The following is a 16918-nucleotide window of genomic DNA, read 5'->3' on the forward strand; positions in this document are numbered from 1 at the left end:
TTTCTTATCCTGCTGAGTTCATCCTTGTGGACACAATGATTCTTAAATTTGAAGACAAAAACCTAGAAGGTTTGAATGCTTTTATTTGAATTTTTATACAGCGATACAAATTATACAGATTCGTTACAGTACAGATTTTGCAGGGGTTTATAGAGGTACTTTGTGAGTTTTTGGTTTATTTAAAAGAAAGAGGCAGATCTCGGGAGCACGGTGACATGAACAAAACAATCTTGTGGTAGGAAGCAAATCCTGACCACAGGGAACACTAACCTGGCTGAAACCTACTGGGCAGAAAGGTGGTGGTAGCATTCCCAGCAATAACATCCCAAAAACATCAACCCTGGGATACTCTAGAGCTTTACACAGGAATTGGTGAGCACACAGGTAAGAGGGTTGTTCCTGTAACAGCGCTGAAAGTCCTCGAAGCCCTTGGATGTACTTTGCTGCAGAGGGGACAGAAATGAGGGAAGCTGATGTCACACCCAACCTGCTGTCGAGCAGGTGATGGCACAGAACAGAATCGCTGCCACGATGGGAAAGGAAACCAGAAAATGCTTTAGATTTAGCCACTCAAACAGGTACAGTAAGATGAGGAACACGATTTCAGACCCAATAACGCTGACGCCACGTGCCCACCGAGACACCACATGTGCCACCAGAACCTAATGGCTCGTGTCTTGTGTCCAGCTCAGGTTCCTGTGAGCAGACACAGGAGAACTGCAGAGCTTCCCTGCAGGCCCTCATGCACAAGAGAGGGGCTGAACATGTAATGTCATCAAGGTATTGCTATTACTAATGTGCATCAGGCTTGAGAGTCAAGTGTCTGGCACTGAAGGATTAAAGCCTTTCAGCAAGCAGGGTCAAAAATATGATTATACCATCCTAAATGCTTCTATTCAGTTTGGTTTAATACTGCTACAGCAAGTGCTATCACAAACAACAGAATAAATTACAGATTATATAAATAAAATGTATGCACCAAATAAAATATGTGTCTCTGCCACTTTTAATATATTTAATTCCTGCAGTGGGTAAGTGGCATTTAAGAGGAGGGAGTCAACTACCAGACAAGCAAATTCCACTCTCAGCTGGAAATCAAATTCTTTTTCAGTCACAGAAACTCCCCTTTCTAAAAAATTAAGACAAGCAACACCAACTAAATTGCATCCTGGGTATCCATCCCAGGGAAGCCCTTGAGAAGTACAAAGATTTCTGATTCTACACGAGAATAGCTGGAATAGGTGAGAGGTCCCTTTCCTCCAGAGCCTTTCCACTCCACTGGCAGTGGAACACAGAAACCATCAGAATGTAAAACATAAACTTAACAGAGATTTCAAGATGCTCAATGTTAACAGCTCCTCACCTGTGCTCTTGCTGTGAGTGCAAATAACTACGGGACAGCTTCAGTGCACACAAGAGGGAATGGGGCTGGTACAAAAACCTGGGACTAAGCCTTGGAGCCAACCTGACACACAGAGCCTGTGTCCAAAACACACCCAGGGGAACAGGGGCTTCCAGCAAAGTCCAAACAGATTTGTCCAAAGCAGGCAGCAGGACAAGGGCTGCTCTGCAAGCTGCAGAACTCTGCTTGAAGAGGCTGCACGTACACTCCAAAATTTGCTGGCTTTAGCATTAAATCTTTCCTGCAAAGAGGAAGGGTCGCAATATTATAGGGTTTGCTCTAAAATTCTTACAATTTTATCATTTTTCCTGAAGACAAGTCAGCAGCCAGTACTACAGGTAGCAAATGCTCCTACTAGATTATGTACTAAAGTCAGGACTGAAACTATAACAGTATTCATAACTTAAAAATATCAGTATCATCCCAAACTGCCCTGGGACAGCAAGTTTGGCCACAACCATCATCAGCCCTGGAACACCTGTAGAACTTCACAAGTTCACAGTCAGCACTGGAGACTCTGAGTAGTGGCAGCACATCTCAGCAGCTGAACAAGTTGTTGCTGCTTTAGGAAGGCCAGGAAGCCACACTCGAGGGCATGAATTTAATGTGTCTCTACCATCACCAGCCTGTTATTTGAGTGTGTGAACACTCCTCCACCTTTCTTCAGCCAGCAGAACAACCCTGATGGCCACAGGCACAAAGAGCCCCCTCGGAAATCACTGCAGGATCGCACAGCCCAGCGAGTCAGCAACACACCCGTGCCAGCACTGGGTGCTGCCCTGAGGGCTGGGATGAGCTCTCCCAAGGGCATTCCTGGACTCAGGAGTTCAGTGGGGATTATTTTTTGGACAGCAGAGTTTTGCAGCTCATTAAATGCCACTGTCCAACAGCTCTTCCAGACTCCCACCTTCACCACTTGCAATTAAACTGGTCTATCATGGCAAAGCACTTCCTACAGCAGCAAAGCAAACTCGGTTTCAGTTCCAAAACCTGCCTGGTGCCTTCCTGCCTTCAGTTTTGTTTATTTGTCTAAGTTTTAAGCTGGAAAAAAGCACTGCACAGCTACCAGAAATAATTCAGTGAGAACATGAATAGCCACAAAGTGATTGATCCATTTGCTACACTGCTGCTACCTCCTCAGTCTGGGCTTTGCCATGCCAGGCTTAGCTTTAAGCAGCAGGTAAAGTAAAGCATCACAGGTTAAACCTCAACTGCTTTTCCTGCTAGGATGGCAAGAAAATAATCTTGCTTCCTCCTACAAAACTTAAATGCCACATCCATGTATTAAATATAGATAACTGCTGATAAAAGCTCATTTGATAAGCTTCTGTACAGGAAAATGTTCATCCACTAAATTTTTGAAGGAGAGAAAGAAAAAGGACTGGAGAAGTCTGACCCTGAGCCACATGGGAAGCACAGTGTGGAATGCTCCAAAGAAACCAGGCAATGCATGAATGCTTCCATATGAAAAAGTACTAAAAACAAAACAAAACACAATGATTTTGGGATCAGGCTACATTCACTAGTGGGAAACTCTTAACCAAACCAGTATTAGCAGATACAGAAAAAGACATCTAGAACTAAGATGACCCATTTGCCACCTCTCTCACTCCTCAAGGCTCCTTTCCTCCATGCAGTGATGAAATCCCTGCTTCCAGCAGCACCAGTTTGACAGAGCAGCTGTGGATAAGCGTGGCAAGAGCTGCAGGGGACCAAGTCTCCACCAGCCCTGCTCTTCCACACTCCTGAGGCTGACAGGCAGGACAGCCAGGTGCTGGCACACACAGCTCCAGTGCAGGACTGGGACTGCTCAAGCTGTGGTAAGAGCAGCTCTGAAGAGGGTGGACTGAGTAGCTGGAAGCAGGAACACTTCCCATCCTTTCAAGCTATGGAAAGCAGTAAAACCAGCAGAGAGGTCAGAGCTCATTTCCTCAATAAAAACATGGCTCTACCTCTTTCAACTTTAAAGCACACACTTGAAAGCCACAGGGCAGCAGCCTCCTTAACCATTCTGCCTAGTGGGAAAGGGCTCTGTTGGAAGAGTTTGGAGCAAGTTGGCAAAACAGCAGCAGTTGAACCATTTACTGTCTCAGCACCCACACTGGAAGGACAAATCCTGCCCACTGCCAGCCACAGGGCAGCAGCAGCAGCACCCATCTGGAGGAGCACAGCCTGAGCAGCTGCAAGAATTCCAAATCCCACCTGGCAGCTTTAGCAATGCACTCAAGTGACACTGAAGTCACAGGACAAAGAAGCTGGGCTCATTTCCATCCATAATTAATTTTTACTTCACTGTTCCAGCACTCTTTAGATCAGATTCCTCCCCTCTATCTTTTCCTCTTCCCCCCTTATTTTGTAGCAGAATGGCTCTAGGACAAATTAACACAATATCTGAAAACTGGAGGGGGGAAAACCATGGTAGAGTAGACTCAAATAAAGACCAATGTTAAATATTACTTAATGTTTTCTTTTATTTAAAAGATCATTCACAAAATACCATATCCATAAATTTATTTTGTTATGAAGCAGAATGTGCTAAGTGTTTGGAATTTTTTCTTTTTTTTTTTCCTTTGTTTTTACATTTAAAAGTCAACTGTCTTGACTAGAAGTGAGTTTTTGTATGGGAATTTGTTCTTAAAATCTTTTCCACATTGAAGATGTAAATAGATCAATTATTGGTTTGGAATACAACCACACAAATGCATGTCTGTCTTAAATTAAGTATTAGTGTTAGACAAATGGTTCTTATCTCAGAAGCAGATTAAGTGAAAGGCAGAAAGAAGGAAAGAGTAGTTCTGTAAATTGCTGGGACTCTGACTTACAATGGAAACTTTAGGGAAGAAATTCATCACTAGCAGTGGTGCTGGTAGTGGGGCAGCCGTGCTTCCAACCTCCTCTTGTAAGTACTCTGGGGTGCTGGCTGGTTTATCTGAAGGCTCACAGCACTGGCAATATGGGCCCAAGCTTTTCCCATACACTGGACATGTCCAAACTTCAGTGTGGCAGAACCAGGTTTTGGTTTTAAACATTAACAATTTCTCCTTTTGCTTCAGCCTCCCCTCCCTCCTCCCACAGAACACTGACAGGAAACATTTCAAGTGAAGAGAGGTGTAGTAACAAGAGATGCTTTTTACCCAAACTTCTAAATGAGAATCTATAGCAGAAAGATTTCTAATCTGCCCATTTTCAAGGTATTCTAAAAGCTGAGGTCCTAAAACTGTACCCCATTGGGCAAAGAAATACAGGGGATAGTGACGATCAAATACTGCATGGCAAAGTATACACTCCTTCAACAAAAATAAAAAAGTCAATTTTATTTGTAGAAACTTCATTTAAAAATTTACCAAACATGTAAAACCCAAAAAAGTAAGCAGAAAGAGCCAGTGAGCAGTTGTGCTCAAACAGGCATGGCTTTGCAGCACTAACCTTGAGCTCAGAGTTGTAGTAGCATCATACCACTTGGAAGTCAAGAGCCAGCAGGAAAAGGCTGCTGGCAGAGGCTTTATCCACACTGATTCCACCAGCTATTCACTAGGCTTGTCAGGCAAGGCATCCATTAAACTGATCCTTCCTGGCAACCCATGTGAAAGAGCAGCTGCCCCCTCAGTTTAATAAGGGGCTCTGCTGTGAACAGTGACTATCACCAATTGTCATGAATGGTATTTCACTACTTGGTTAGAACTGTAAATTTCTGTTCAACTCATCTGGACTCTTCAGTTTTCCTCTTCAGAGCCACAGCAATACAGAACGAGACATGCAAGTCAGAAGAGGAACACTGAGGAAGTAAAAGGAAACAATACAGGGAAATAACTAAGTCTAACCTGTGCTTCTAAAGTAAAACAAACCCAGAAAGGAAGAAGTGAAGCAGCACCTTTGTCCAGAGACCTCCACACTTGTGGAAGCAGCCACACTGCCTTATCTACTGGCAACTGTGCTGCTTGGAAGGAAACAGAAGAGGGAAACTCAGCACAAAGCAGGCACTAGATACAGCAAAGCCAAGAACGTACTAAAAACCACTTGTTAACAGCTGACATGCATTCACAAGCTCTGTGTTTTCGGTTTCAAAGAGGACAAATACCAGATGGCAGGAATGGTAAACTGCAGGGTTGACATTCCAGCAGAGCTAGTCACTCTGTACTGTCTTGCTTTTTCTCCCGCCTCCCCATTCCCTCTCAACCCCAAACTCAGTCGTGTTCTTTTACTACTTCCTCCCGGGGCTTGGCTCCTCCAAAGATCGCAGAGTTTGGATTGGCTACTTGATTGAGGGGAGTATCGACTGTTCGAGGTTTGAGCTGGAGTCGGGGTCGCTGTGCTCTTTCCTCTGAAAGGAAAAACATTCCACTTGTGAGATCTGCCTGTGAAGGGCGGGAGCTTTAACCTGACAACAAAACCAGGAGCCTCCTTTGTGGAGGAAGACCAAATCACACAGAGTAGGAGTTTACCTTCTGTTGGCTCTCTAAAGTCCATGGAAGACCCACGAAGGGGAGGCCCATCTCTGAAGCGACCGGTGCCACCACTTCCCATGGAGGCACCTGGTGGTCGCCGGTCTCCAGGGCGGGTTCCTCTACCCCGACCTCCCAAGAAGTCATCATCTTTGAATCCTGAAGATGGAAGACAGTGAATTTAAAGAGCATCTTTTGCAATGTTTTCAAATCTAGACATATCTGGATGACTGGAAAACCTTGCTAGTCACCGCTGTCAGTCCAAGGTGATGCACTGAGAGCCTTTGCAGACAGATTGTTTCACAGAGCTCTAGCACCTCCTGGAGGAGTTGTTCGGGTTCCATTTGAAACCAAGTACATTATGCCAACTTCAGAAAGTGCTTTATCCACTTAGAGGCTTATTGGAGTGCTGGAGAGTGGGTCAAGAGAGTTTAAAATGTGAACCTTGGCTGCAACTTCAGTTTGCCAACATCATTAGCTGACTTGAGAGAAAACACTGTGAGTACTCAGAGTACTTCCATAGCCAGATCATCACACTGGCTACAGCCTCAGCATGAAATCTGCAGGAGCAGAGAAAATGGGAAAATAGCTGGGGAGTACTGAAAAACTTATGAAACAGAGTAAAACCCCAGGCCTTTTTAGCTGTACTATAAACTAACTAGGCATTTACTAAACTAATTAAAGGACTGGGGAAAAAGCCAAATCAGACTTAAAAGTGATTGCATTTCTTCAGTTTATGTATCACCAAAAAAATAAATCAAGAACTATCTGTCACTGACCAGAGTTCCAGTCTGTGCCAGTGACTATCCTTGAGTATCTCTCCAAGCCCCCACTGCCTGCATTTCAGGGGGAGGAGGATACTTCAGGCTATCAGCATACAGAAAGGGAATACACTCATTTTCAGAAGCTGCCTGGAAGAGAATGTTGTTTGTTTCCCAACTGAGATTTTACTTTTCATTTCTGTATTTGGCAGAGTTGCAGAGCTGTCCCTTACTTCAGTGCCAAACAAGCCATCTTTAAAGACTTGATCTAGAGCGAGACTGTACAACCTGAGAAGAAAAGCTTCTGTAGCAGCTAAGACTGATATGCTAAGCTTTTGGCTCACAAATCACTCATCCAGCATTTAACAGGCTGAAATGCATCCACATTTGGAGAAGCTGCCAAAGAAGGTAGGAAGCTGTGACACAGAATGCTTAGCTCCAAAGGCAGGTTAAGCGCAGCACTGCAGCAAGCTCCTCTCTCCAGCATCATGCTCCAGTCCAGGCTGGGGGCAAGGACACACTTTGCTTCTCCTACATCGTTCATTCCACTCACGCAGAGACCAGACATTGCAAAGTTGCACTTGCCAACATCTCCCCATCAGAAAATGGACCAAACCCATGAATTCAGAGGACAAAAGCAATTGTGTTAATGCCACCCTGCATTCTAATAGCTGGAACTGACTGGAAGTTAAGAGCAAACCCAATGGCTCCATCACTACCTTCCACTCAGCAAGCTCAGTCACTTGCTGAAGCTGCATTACCAAAGCAGGTCTAAAAGGTCAGGAACATTTTGCATTTACAAGTGCTTTGGAACATTAATCTGACTTTAGAGAAGTCAGTTACTTCAGGGACACGCATATGACATCAATCTCCTTGAGATGAAAGCCTCTGCTCTGACAGAGTATCAGCCTTCCTACATGATCTGTCTGTTTCTGCTACTATTCAGAAATTAGTTGTATGTTTGAGAAATGCTTAAAACAGGCACTCATAGGCTACAGCTGGACAAGAATTCTGTCATTTGCAGTCATCTCAGAGTTTTCTATTGAGACACTTTCCTGTCAAGTTAACAGAAGATTCCCCATGAGGAATCCCACCACAGCTGCAGGATGTCCAAAGTTGGCACACAGAGTAGATTCAATCAAACCAGTAATGGTGACAAATGAAAATGAGAACATTTCAGTGCCTTTTAGGCTTCCTATCTGTATAAGTGTTAATACTGATACCAGAATTGAAGTCATCTCTGGAATCCCATCCACCTCCTCTGGATTCTCTGGAACCTCCTCCCATTCCTAGGAAAAAAGCCACAATTTTGTTCAAAAGTCTGAAGCTGTGGGAGACTGAGCAAGGGAACACCAAACCAATGTTTCAGTCCTTCAATATACAAAGTTATGCTGCTGGAAAATCCTTTTCTTTTGCTACTACCAAGTTCCATTGAACAGGAACAGTCAGTTTAAGCTAACCAAGAATAAAGTGTCCAGAAAAGTTTCTTTAATACACATTCAATGGAAACCTCTGGTGAGTCCAGTTAAACCAACCTTCAACTGCAGGCAAGAGTGTTTTTGCACTGGAACAAGAGACATACTCCAAAATAAGCACTTGCCTACATGTGCTTACTCACTTGTCATACATCATCATAAAATAGTAGCAGATCAGACTGTTGGGCTTATGATTGTCCTCTGCAAGACACAAAACATTATTAGGGGTATTGGTCTCACTTCCTGGGTTAGGAGTAACAACACATCCAGCTTTTGGACACAAAGCACAGCTAAAGTTCAGACACCTCAGGAGCAGCAGCAGCAGCTGGTTAGAAATGTATATATATACAAAATTGTACCTTTCAATATAATCTTCATGTTCACTTGCATGCCTTGTCTTAGCATTAGTCAGCACCAGAAGCCATAACCACAACCATTATATTTAAGAAACTACTTAGAAAACTGGAAGTCACCTCTGTCATCAGGCCCGCCGCCTTTTCTGAAGCCAAAGCCACCTTTATCCTGTTTCCTGCCTTCTGCTATGTCCACTCGGAGTGATCGGTCGCCCAAAAGCTGTTAAATCAAGGGGAGAATCTGGTCAGGATGTATCATGAGGGCTGCCAAAGAGTCTGAGACTTATGCTTGTCTTTGATCTCACAAATTAATTGCAAGTGTACTTACTGCACCATCGTATGTAAGAGCTTCCTTGAGTGACTCCACCTCATCGAACTCTACGTAACAAAATCCTGTAAGAAACAAATGTCAAGTTAATAGCCCTTTACAAGGCCTTTGCAAGAGCATTTCTGCTAACAGCTTCTAAACATGAGTTGTGATGTGTACATGCAAAATGCACATGGCTCAGAAACCAATCATCATCAACAATGAACACATTTACCTGCACCTGTTAATGATGAGGCAAATCCTGAAATAGAACTCTGGGCACTCTGTGAATGAGTCTAATTCCTTTTTCCACAGAGTTCTCATTATAGATTAGACCTGATCTATGCCTTCAGACAGTTATTCAGCTGAATACTGACACTTTGTTCCTAGTGTTTTTAAACAAGAAATTTAAATACTCATGTGGGCAGCAGTGTGATTGTGTCATCACATCATTTACCAGATTTATTCAAAGGCCCTCTTTGTCTGTTTTCCAAGGTAATTCTTTTCCACCCCTTGAAGTAACTTAAAAATATAGTCCATTTCCACCAGACAATCCCCATAGCATTGAATTTGCATCCCCTAAAACAACTGCCTGAATGGGTTATCTACTTGCTTTCTCTTCTTGTCTACTAAAAAAAGACAGAGCTGAAGCAATGGGAGTCTTCTGAAGTAAAGGAATTAATACTTAAGGTCATGGGGCTTAAGCGGGTCAGCTCTGGTAGAATTCACACCAGACAAGGTCTGAGAAAGTTCTTTTATGTCAGGACAAATATTGACTCCTCACTCAGGTTACTCTGTATCTCATGAAGATGAAACAGTGACTCATTCAAATGATACATATTAGTGAATAAGAAAACCTGCATGTCAACATAAAAGCAGAGAAGAACTGTGCTTTAGACTGAAATTCCCTTTTAAAGTGACTTTTTTGCCTACTTATTTTTCATCTACCACCAAAGAACTCTGAAGGCTCACCTTTAAATTTGTCTGTTTCCTTGTCTCTGACTAGTCGTACGCTCCTTATGCTGAGATCCTTGAAAATGGCATCTATGTCTCCTTGGACAGTGTTGAAGGGCAGATTTCCCACATATGCTGTGAAAGGGGGTTCTGTTGGCAGCTCTTTATTTCTGCGGGAACCAAGGCCACCACCACGAGACCTGTTGGGAAAAGCACAGTGTCTCTGGAACTGCCTCCCAGCACGGCCACAGAGCAGCCCACAGCACTGCTCAGGTGCTGGCTTTAGCTGCAAGTCCATTTTTCCACAGCTTTGGTCAGTTTTTCTGTCCTTTTGCCTGTACCTGCTGCCTGAAGTTGGTCAACTCCTTTCCAGTATTTCCTGCTGCAGTTCTTGAGTGGGAAACTGAATACATTACGAGCTGAACTCATTAATGAGGTGATGAATGAACTTCTCAACTCACAATTCATTAAGGAAAGCAACATAAGGTTACCTTTAATGTCTCCTGCTCAAAAGCTTTACCTCTAAAAAAAACCATCTTAGAATAGATTTTAAGAATAATTTATGGCAATAACTAAATACTTGTATGGCACAGGTTTGTCAGCTTATCCGGAAATTAAGCTGGATCCAATGCTTTTAACTAAACAGCATGTTACCAACACCCACTCCACAATCATCCAAATTATCTCAGCAACATTTAGCTTAAGAGAAACACCTTCCCCTAAGTCTAAAGCTGTGGCCATAATTGTTGGATATTTGGACTGGATGCTTTGAACTGAACACAAAATAAATTTGGTTGAACAAAGGGTTCAGAGGCAGAAAAAAAATCAAATGCCGTCTGGATGCTTACTTCTTTTGTCTTGTGAATTACAGAGGTAAACTAGGTGGTCTTTCCCTGTCTTGCCCCTCAGTACCAGTTAAACTCTTGGTACTGGGTGCTGAGGAAATAAATTGTACCAGCTGAATTCTTTCCTGTACTATTGTAACACATCTGTCTGAACTTCCTGCAAAGCCTAATCCTCAAAAGCCAACTTGGAATTTCTTTACAGAGAGCAAGGTATGTACAAGGCAACCTGAAATGAAAACACCTAGATTTATAGGCTATAGGATGCCACTGGTTCCAACACCATTTGTCCCACATAAGCAATCTCTGACCTTTACCTGAAATATCTATTTAGTATGTCCATCTTCCCTTTATCACCTTCCTTCTACTGGGCTTTGCTCGTGTCTGTTCCCTTTCCCTGAGGCTCCCCATGCATTTATAACCAGGGTGGAACACAAGCTGTACCAAAGCAGGATTTGCCAATGTGACATGGACCAATTAAATTGCTCCAGAGTCCTTCCTAAAATCCAGAAGGTCAAATAATTTTATCATTTCCTTTTATTCTGGCTGGCTGCATGCAGTCAAAAAATCCACTGGGAAAGCAAGGTACTTGACAGTATTTAATAAATATTTTACTACTAATGAAACAGATAATGCATTAAGCTTGAATAAGATTCCTTAACTTTTCTTAGGTGAGCTTGTAATTTGTGCCTTATTTAGCAGCTCCATGCAAGAATCATTTGTCACCAACATTATCAACATGCTGCTAAATCTACTTGAATCACTATCTACATATCTTTAGTGTCCACCCAGGTTTGCATTTTAGCATTTTTGACAATATTCCTCATCTGCCTTTGTCTCATTAACAAGTCAAAAACATACTGGAGAACTAAAGCTGTAATAGTCGTGAATTACTTTAGTTACAAGACTGAGTTTAAAGAAGGAGCTCCAAGAAAGCTGAGTTGCTGTTCCAAATAATCCCTTAATACATAGAATCAGTTCCATGCCTTTGTCCTTATTTATCATCTGTAGCATTAGGAACAGCTATTACAGATCATATATTTAATTTGCATCCAAAAAAGAAAATCTTAATGTTTATGTCCTGCAGAATATCAGACTTGAGTTTGAAAGGAGCTTGTACATATTCTTAGGGCATTCCCCGAGCTGCCAGTCACCTCACAGGGAGCTGATTCACCTACAAATCCACCCTGGAGTTGAGTCCTCAGCTAAACCAACAAGGTGATCTGGACAGCTGCAAAGAGCACTTTGCCAAGATGGGAATGAGAAGGAGAACAAGGGCTGAAGCTACAACTTTTATCAACAATCTCCACTCAGCTCCATTTGAACCACTTCTAAAACCACAACTCTCAATCCCCAAAGGGATTTTCTGTGCTACAGACAAACCTCCTTTCTAGCACAGTGCACCAGAACTTCACAGGCTGCATGTGTGGAAATCCATGCCCTGTTGTGCAATCCAGATTGATCTGAAAATCAGAAAATTAAATATTCTTCTCCAATTTGATATTAAGGGCTTTGGTTATCAAATATATAGCTATACCTTTGGTATTTTAGTTTCCATTTGAAGAACAGGAATGGTCAATAACTATATTTCAAACCAAGTTTCTTATGGAACTCAGGTATAGCAATACAAAAAGAAACTGTTTCTGTCCTTACCTACATCTTTTCCAACACTGAAACAGTGAAATAGAAGAAAGGGGCTGACTTCAGTAACCAAACAATGAGATTGGAAGATTCTCTCATTTGCAACAATGTAGGACAAAAGTAAAAAAATAATTGAAAACACATCTGAACTAGGCAAACCAGAGATCTGAATGAATATCTGCATCTCCCACTCTAAACTTTTGCTTAGACACAATTAGGTAATAATTATGTCATCTTACTGTGAGAATCTGAAAGACATGACTTGATTTCCTTCTTAAAAAACCAAAGCAGAAAGCTGAAGAGGAAAGCTTGCTTCTAGCAACATCCCCAAAATTGAACTTTGGTGGGCTGAGTTAATGCCTTTGGCCATATTGGGTAGAAAACAACTAAACTCACATTTTGAAGCTACTCTTTTGCAAAGTTTAGTTACATCTCCAGGAAAGATCTGCCACAAGTTCAAAATGAAGGATATTTTGAATCCCAGTATCTGAGTTAAATAGCCTTCCACTATGGACCAAAGCTCAAGATTTACCTTTTGTGCAGCACAGACACAATAGCCTACCTGGGTTCTTACATGAGAGTTTTTCTGGGGCAGCATAAGGATTAGCAGGATGACAGCATCAACCCTGCAAGACCACAACACTACCAAATTCAAACCCAATCTATTCAAGCAACTCAGGACATGTGTGCAGTAAGTATCAGATGTCTTCAACAAAATGCTTATCCAAGCCTAAAAATTAGGAGATAGCTTTCAATGCTGGATGGGTAAGACATGGGATCCAAGCTGCCAGAAGCATAAGGACTAACTCTCCATTTTCACTGAACTTCAGCAGGTGAATCTTAACCTTTAGTAAGGTGCTCAGTACTTCAAGCCACACCTAAATAAACAGCCTAGCAGTGAGTTAGGAGTGCTAAACACTCCCCTTCTTTCTACTCTGAGAAGCTCTACAAGACTTTCAGTTTCAATGAGGCCTCAGTAGGCTTAACAGGCTTACAGGTTTTCCTGTCAAATTTTGGGCTCCAAAATACTTTCCAAAAAGCTGATAGCAAGCCTTTTGTCATTTATGTCAGCATCACATTCTTCACCAGGAATAAAGTGACTTCTGCATCCCCTAATATTATGATTCAGCTTTTAGTCAGTGCATCACTAAACATCTCAGGTATAGCAAAATCCCATCTCATCACACCAGTCATTTCCTGATGCTCTTCCACCATTATTTTGATGATTATGAGAAAGAGGCAGATAACTTAGTACCTGTTGGGCACTGATTTCCCATTTGTCATACTGAAATCCTGTGCTCACTCACTCTGTATAACAAATATTATGCAAAATGCAACTTCCACAAAAATTAGTAGATCTCAGCTGAGTTTACATTATTCCTAAAGTCCTAGAGAGCCTAAAAATGAGCAGAAGCCACTTTAAATTAACATGGGATTCTTTAATCAGAACCTTCAAGAGCAGTCATGCTGTCATTACACTTCATATTACAGGACATCATACAACATACACCTGTTAAATTGTGAATTATCTATTAGTAACTTAATAGTGATTACAATAAATTAGATAGAAGAAAACATTGGACTCTAATATTAGTAGTATCTGATGTTTAGAACCACAGGTAAATTACATTAAGTACATTTTCTTATCTGTAAAGACATCTACTAATTTGCAGGATGCCTTTTGTTTACCAAGCAAGGATCCACATCTTCCCTGACAGTAAATTTAAGTTCTCTTACAGGAATTGGAATATAAAATAACATTTTAACTGGCATTTTAATACTATACAGAATATGCCTGCATTGACTAGGATACACTGTGCAGCAATACCTGAGTTTATAATGAGTCAAGCACCACTTTAGGCTGCTGGAAAGGTTATTTTGTTACAAAATTTTAAAAAATAACAGAAATGCGAGTGGCTACATCATCTGTTTGCTCTGGGACATTTCTGAATTAGACACAAAGGGTATCAGTGCACAAAAATGAGCTTGAGAAGCTTAAAGTATCAGAGTACTTCCAAAGACAAGAACTTACTGCTGTTCTAAGTCCAGCAGCTCCTCCCTGCTGCCTAAAGAGTCTGAAACGAAACCAAGTTATTCATCTAAGAGCAAAAACGGGCACAAATACTGTTGATCAGGCAATACATCCTTGAAGATCTGATTATACAGTAATACATTTGTGAAAATTTGCTCACAAGGAAGTTTAGTCCACAAATTTATGCCTACTGTTTTATTTCAGTACACATAGGAACTTGTAACAGCACCAACCTCCAAAAAAATCGATTGTTTGATTGCACTTTCCTAACCTGAATTAAGACAAACTTCTAATTACTCGTTATTGTGTCTTAAGCTCCTCCCCTAAAAACACTCTTCAGCAAAGAGACAGAGACAAGCCCGATTCCTAAGGATCAGGGATTTACAGCACCCGGAGCCCCGGATAACGCAAGACGGCAGCTCCCAGCGCTACTCGAGCGGAGACACCACAAAGGCCTCCCATTTCCTCCCGCCGCAGGCACCACAACGCTGCCCGCTCCCGGGGCCGTCTCGTCCCGCCAGCACAGCGGCCTCTTGCCCTGCTCCAGTCCTGCAGGGACGGTCCCTCCGCCCATCCCGGTCCGGCCCCGCACAAGCTCCTCACGGCCTTCCTTGGCTCTGGCCCAGCACCTCCCTAAATCCCCCCTTCAGTCGCCTCCGGGACGGCGGGAACAGCGACACCCTTTTCCTCCCGCCGCTTCCCGGCGCTCCCGAGCCGCCCGGCCCTGAACCCTGCGGCGCTGGCCGGAGCGGCGTGGGGACGGCCGGGACCCCCGGGACCCGCAGCCCCCACCCCGCCGCACAAAGCGGGTCCGCCGCGGCCAGCGGAAGGGCACTCCCCCGCCCTGCAGGAGGGCGGCCGGGGGGCAGAACGAGCCCAAACAGTTCCCAGAGGCAGCGCCCCCACCCCGCAACCCCCGCCCGCCATCCCCGCGGAGCGGGGCAGGCCAAGCCCTGCGGCCGCGCCCCCGCCTCGCCCGGCCGGGGCCGCTGCTCCTCGCTCCCGTCCCAGCTACGGGGGGAGCCCCGAGTGCTGCCCTCGGTCCCGCTTACCCGCGGCCACCGCCGAAGCTGCTGTAGGCCCGGTCGTCGTAGGGATCGAAATCCGCCATCGCCGCCGCGGCCTCGTCCCCGTGCGAGCGTGACAGGACCGCGCCCGAGGACCCCGCAACGCTTATATACGGCGGCGCGCGGGCCGGGGCTGCCCCGCGCGGTGCCTGACTCCAGCTCCCCGCCGCGGCGGGGCTGTCCGCGCTGCTGCCTGTCGGGAGCTGCGCCGCGCCGCTTGCCCCCGTCCGCTCTGGGATGGGATCTGCCCGGGGATCGAATCGATGTCTGCTCTGGGATCTGCGCGGGATTTGCCCGCGGCTCTGCCCGAGGATCTGTTCCGAATCTGCCGGAGGATCTGCCTGGGATCTGCCCGTGGATGTGGCCGGGATCTGTCGGAGATCCCCTCGGGGATCGGCCCGGGCTGGGCTGCGCTAACGGCTCCGGTGAGCGTTGGACACTCCGGTGCTGATACGAGCCCAGCCCGCGGCTCTGATTCCCCAAGCATCCCGCTGTCGCTGCGGGCAGGGATCACAGAGATCATGGAAATCCTGCTCCAGGTGTCACAGCCATCCACAGGGATCACAGGGGTGGATCCTGCTCCGGGGTCATTCCCTGCACTCCCGCGGGTGGCACCGGTGTCTGGCAGGACAGCAGCAACACGCAGTGTTCACAGGGCTGCTGGAGACAGTGCCGGATATTATTGCAAATTAAGACAACGGGCTGTACTCGAGAATTTCAGTGTCCTTAAAAAAATACCATTTGTACCAACTGGTTTGTCTCCCTTTGCCAGGCCGTAATTTAATGTTTTCTAATAAAACCACACGACAGATTCTCATTCGATAACCAACTATGCCCACACCTCGTGTCCCTGCTCTGCCGATCCCGGCTGACCCCGCAGGTTTTGCCCCTCGGTTCCCGCGGATCCAGGCTGGATCCACCTTCCCTCAGGAGATGCGAACCGGCTGAGGGGAGCCCCGGAGCCCTGGGGGCACAGCGCTGGGGGTCAGGGAGGAAACGGCGCTGAGGGGAGCGCGGCTGTTGCAAAATGTGGACTTTATCAAGATTATCTTAAGTAGTAATGTTTTTTAATATCTTCGCATACTTTCAGCAAGAAAAGAGACCTAACCCGTGGGGCAGGCAGCAGCCAGCATCCCTTACTCAAGGACATCCTGGAACTAATGAGCGTTAAGGATGTAGTAAATTCGGGTCTTGGTGTACGTCTGTGTAAACTTTGATAACTGAGCAAAAGACTCAAGATCCATGTATCCTATAGCTGATCTATGTTCGTTATAATTCTAAAGACCCTGTGAAGACTCTTCCCCACACCGTGTGTCCAAGTTAGCTGAGGTTACGCAACTTGTAAACTAATAATCAATTCCGATAGATGGGCCATCCTTGGAAAATTACCAACTCTGAACTTCTGAGTACAAATAATGGTGTGAAAAGCCCGGTGGCGTGTGCTGGATTTGTGGAACACCACCGAGCTCTGAAATAATCAACCAATGTGTCCAGCGAGTGTGTCACGGTTGGCCTGTGGCACACCGGGTAAATAATCCGGTTTTGCGGGATGAGTGGTTGGGGGAGCGGGGTGTGAAGGGCGGCCATGAGGGGATCGGGGTCTGAGGGGACAGGGCTGGGGCTGGAGGGCCGGAGGGCGCTG

The 16918-nt window shown here is 44.8% G+C and overlaps 1 protein-coding gene across 3 annotated transcripts; it reads right to left on the reverse strand.

The window, feature by feature from the left end:
• Positions 1–67: 67 nt before the first annotated feature.
• On the reverse strand, positions 68–15392 carry EIF4H (eukaryotic translation initiation factor 4H). Of its 3 annotated transcripts, XM_015646624.2 has the most exons (7): positions 15262–15391; positions 9713–9894; positions 8762–8826; positions 8554–8653; positions 7829–7894; positions 5845–6003; positions 68–5723 (listed from the first exon to the last, which is right to left on the reverse strand). In XM_015646624.2, exons 1-7 carry the CDS (start codon positions 15318–15320, stop codon positions 5587–5589), a joined length of 768 nt encoding a protein of 255 aa, XP_015502110.1. In that variant the 5' UTR covers positions 15321–15391; the 3' UTR covers positions 68–5586. The 3 variants fall into 3 exon arrangements, with proteins under 3 accessions (XP_015502110.1, XP_015502111.1, XP_033374909.1); XM_015646625.2 differs by lacking the exon at positions 7829–7894; XM_033519018.1 differs by lacking the exons at positions 68–5723; positions 5845–6003; positions 7829–7894 and adding an exon at positions 7901–8281 and having other exon boundaries at positions 15262–15392.
• Positions 15393–16918: the final 1526 nt, after the last annotated feature.

The sequence above is a fragment of the Parus major genome, chromosome 19 (genome assembly GCF_001522545.3).
Source record: "Parus major isolate Abel chromosome 19, Parus_major1.1, whole genome shotgun sequence".
Taxonomy (NCBI): Eukaryota; Metazoa; Chordata; class Aves; order Passeriformes; family Paridae; genus Parus; species Parus major.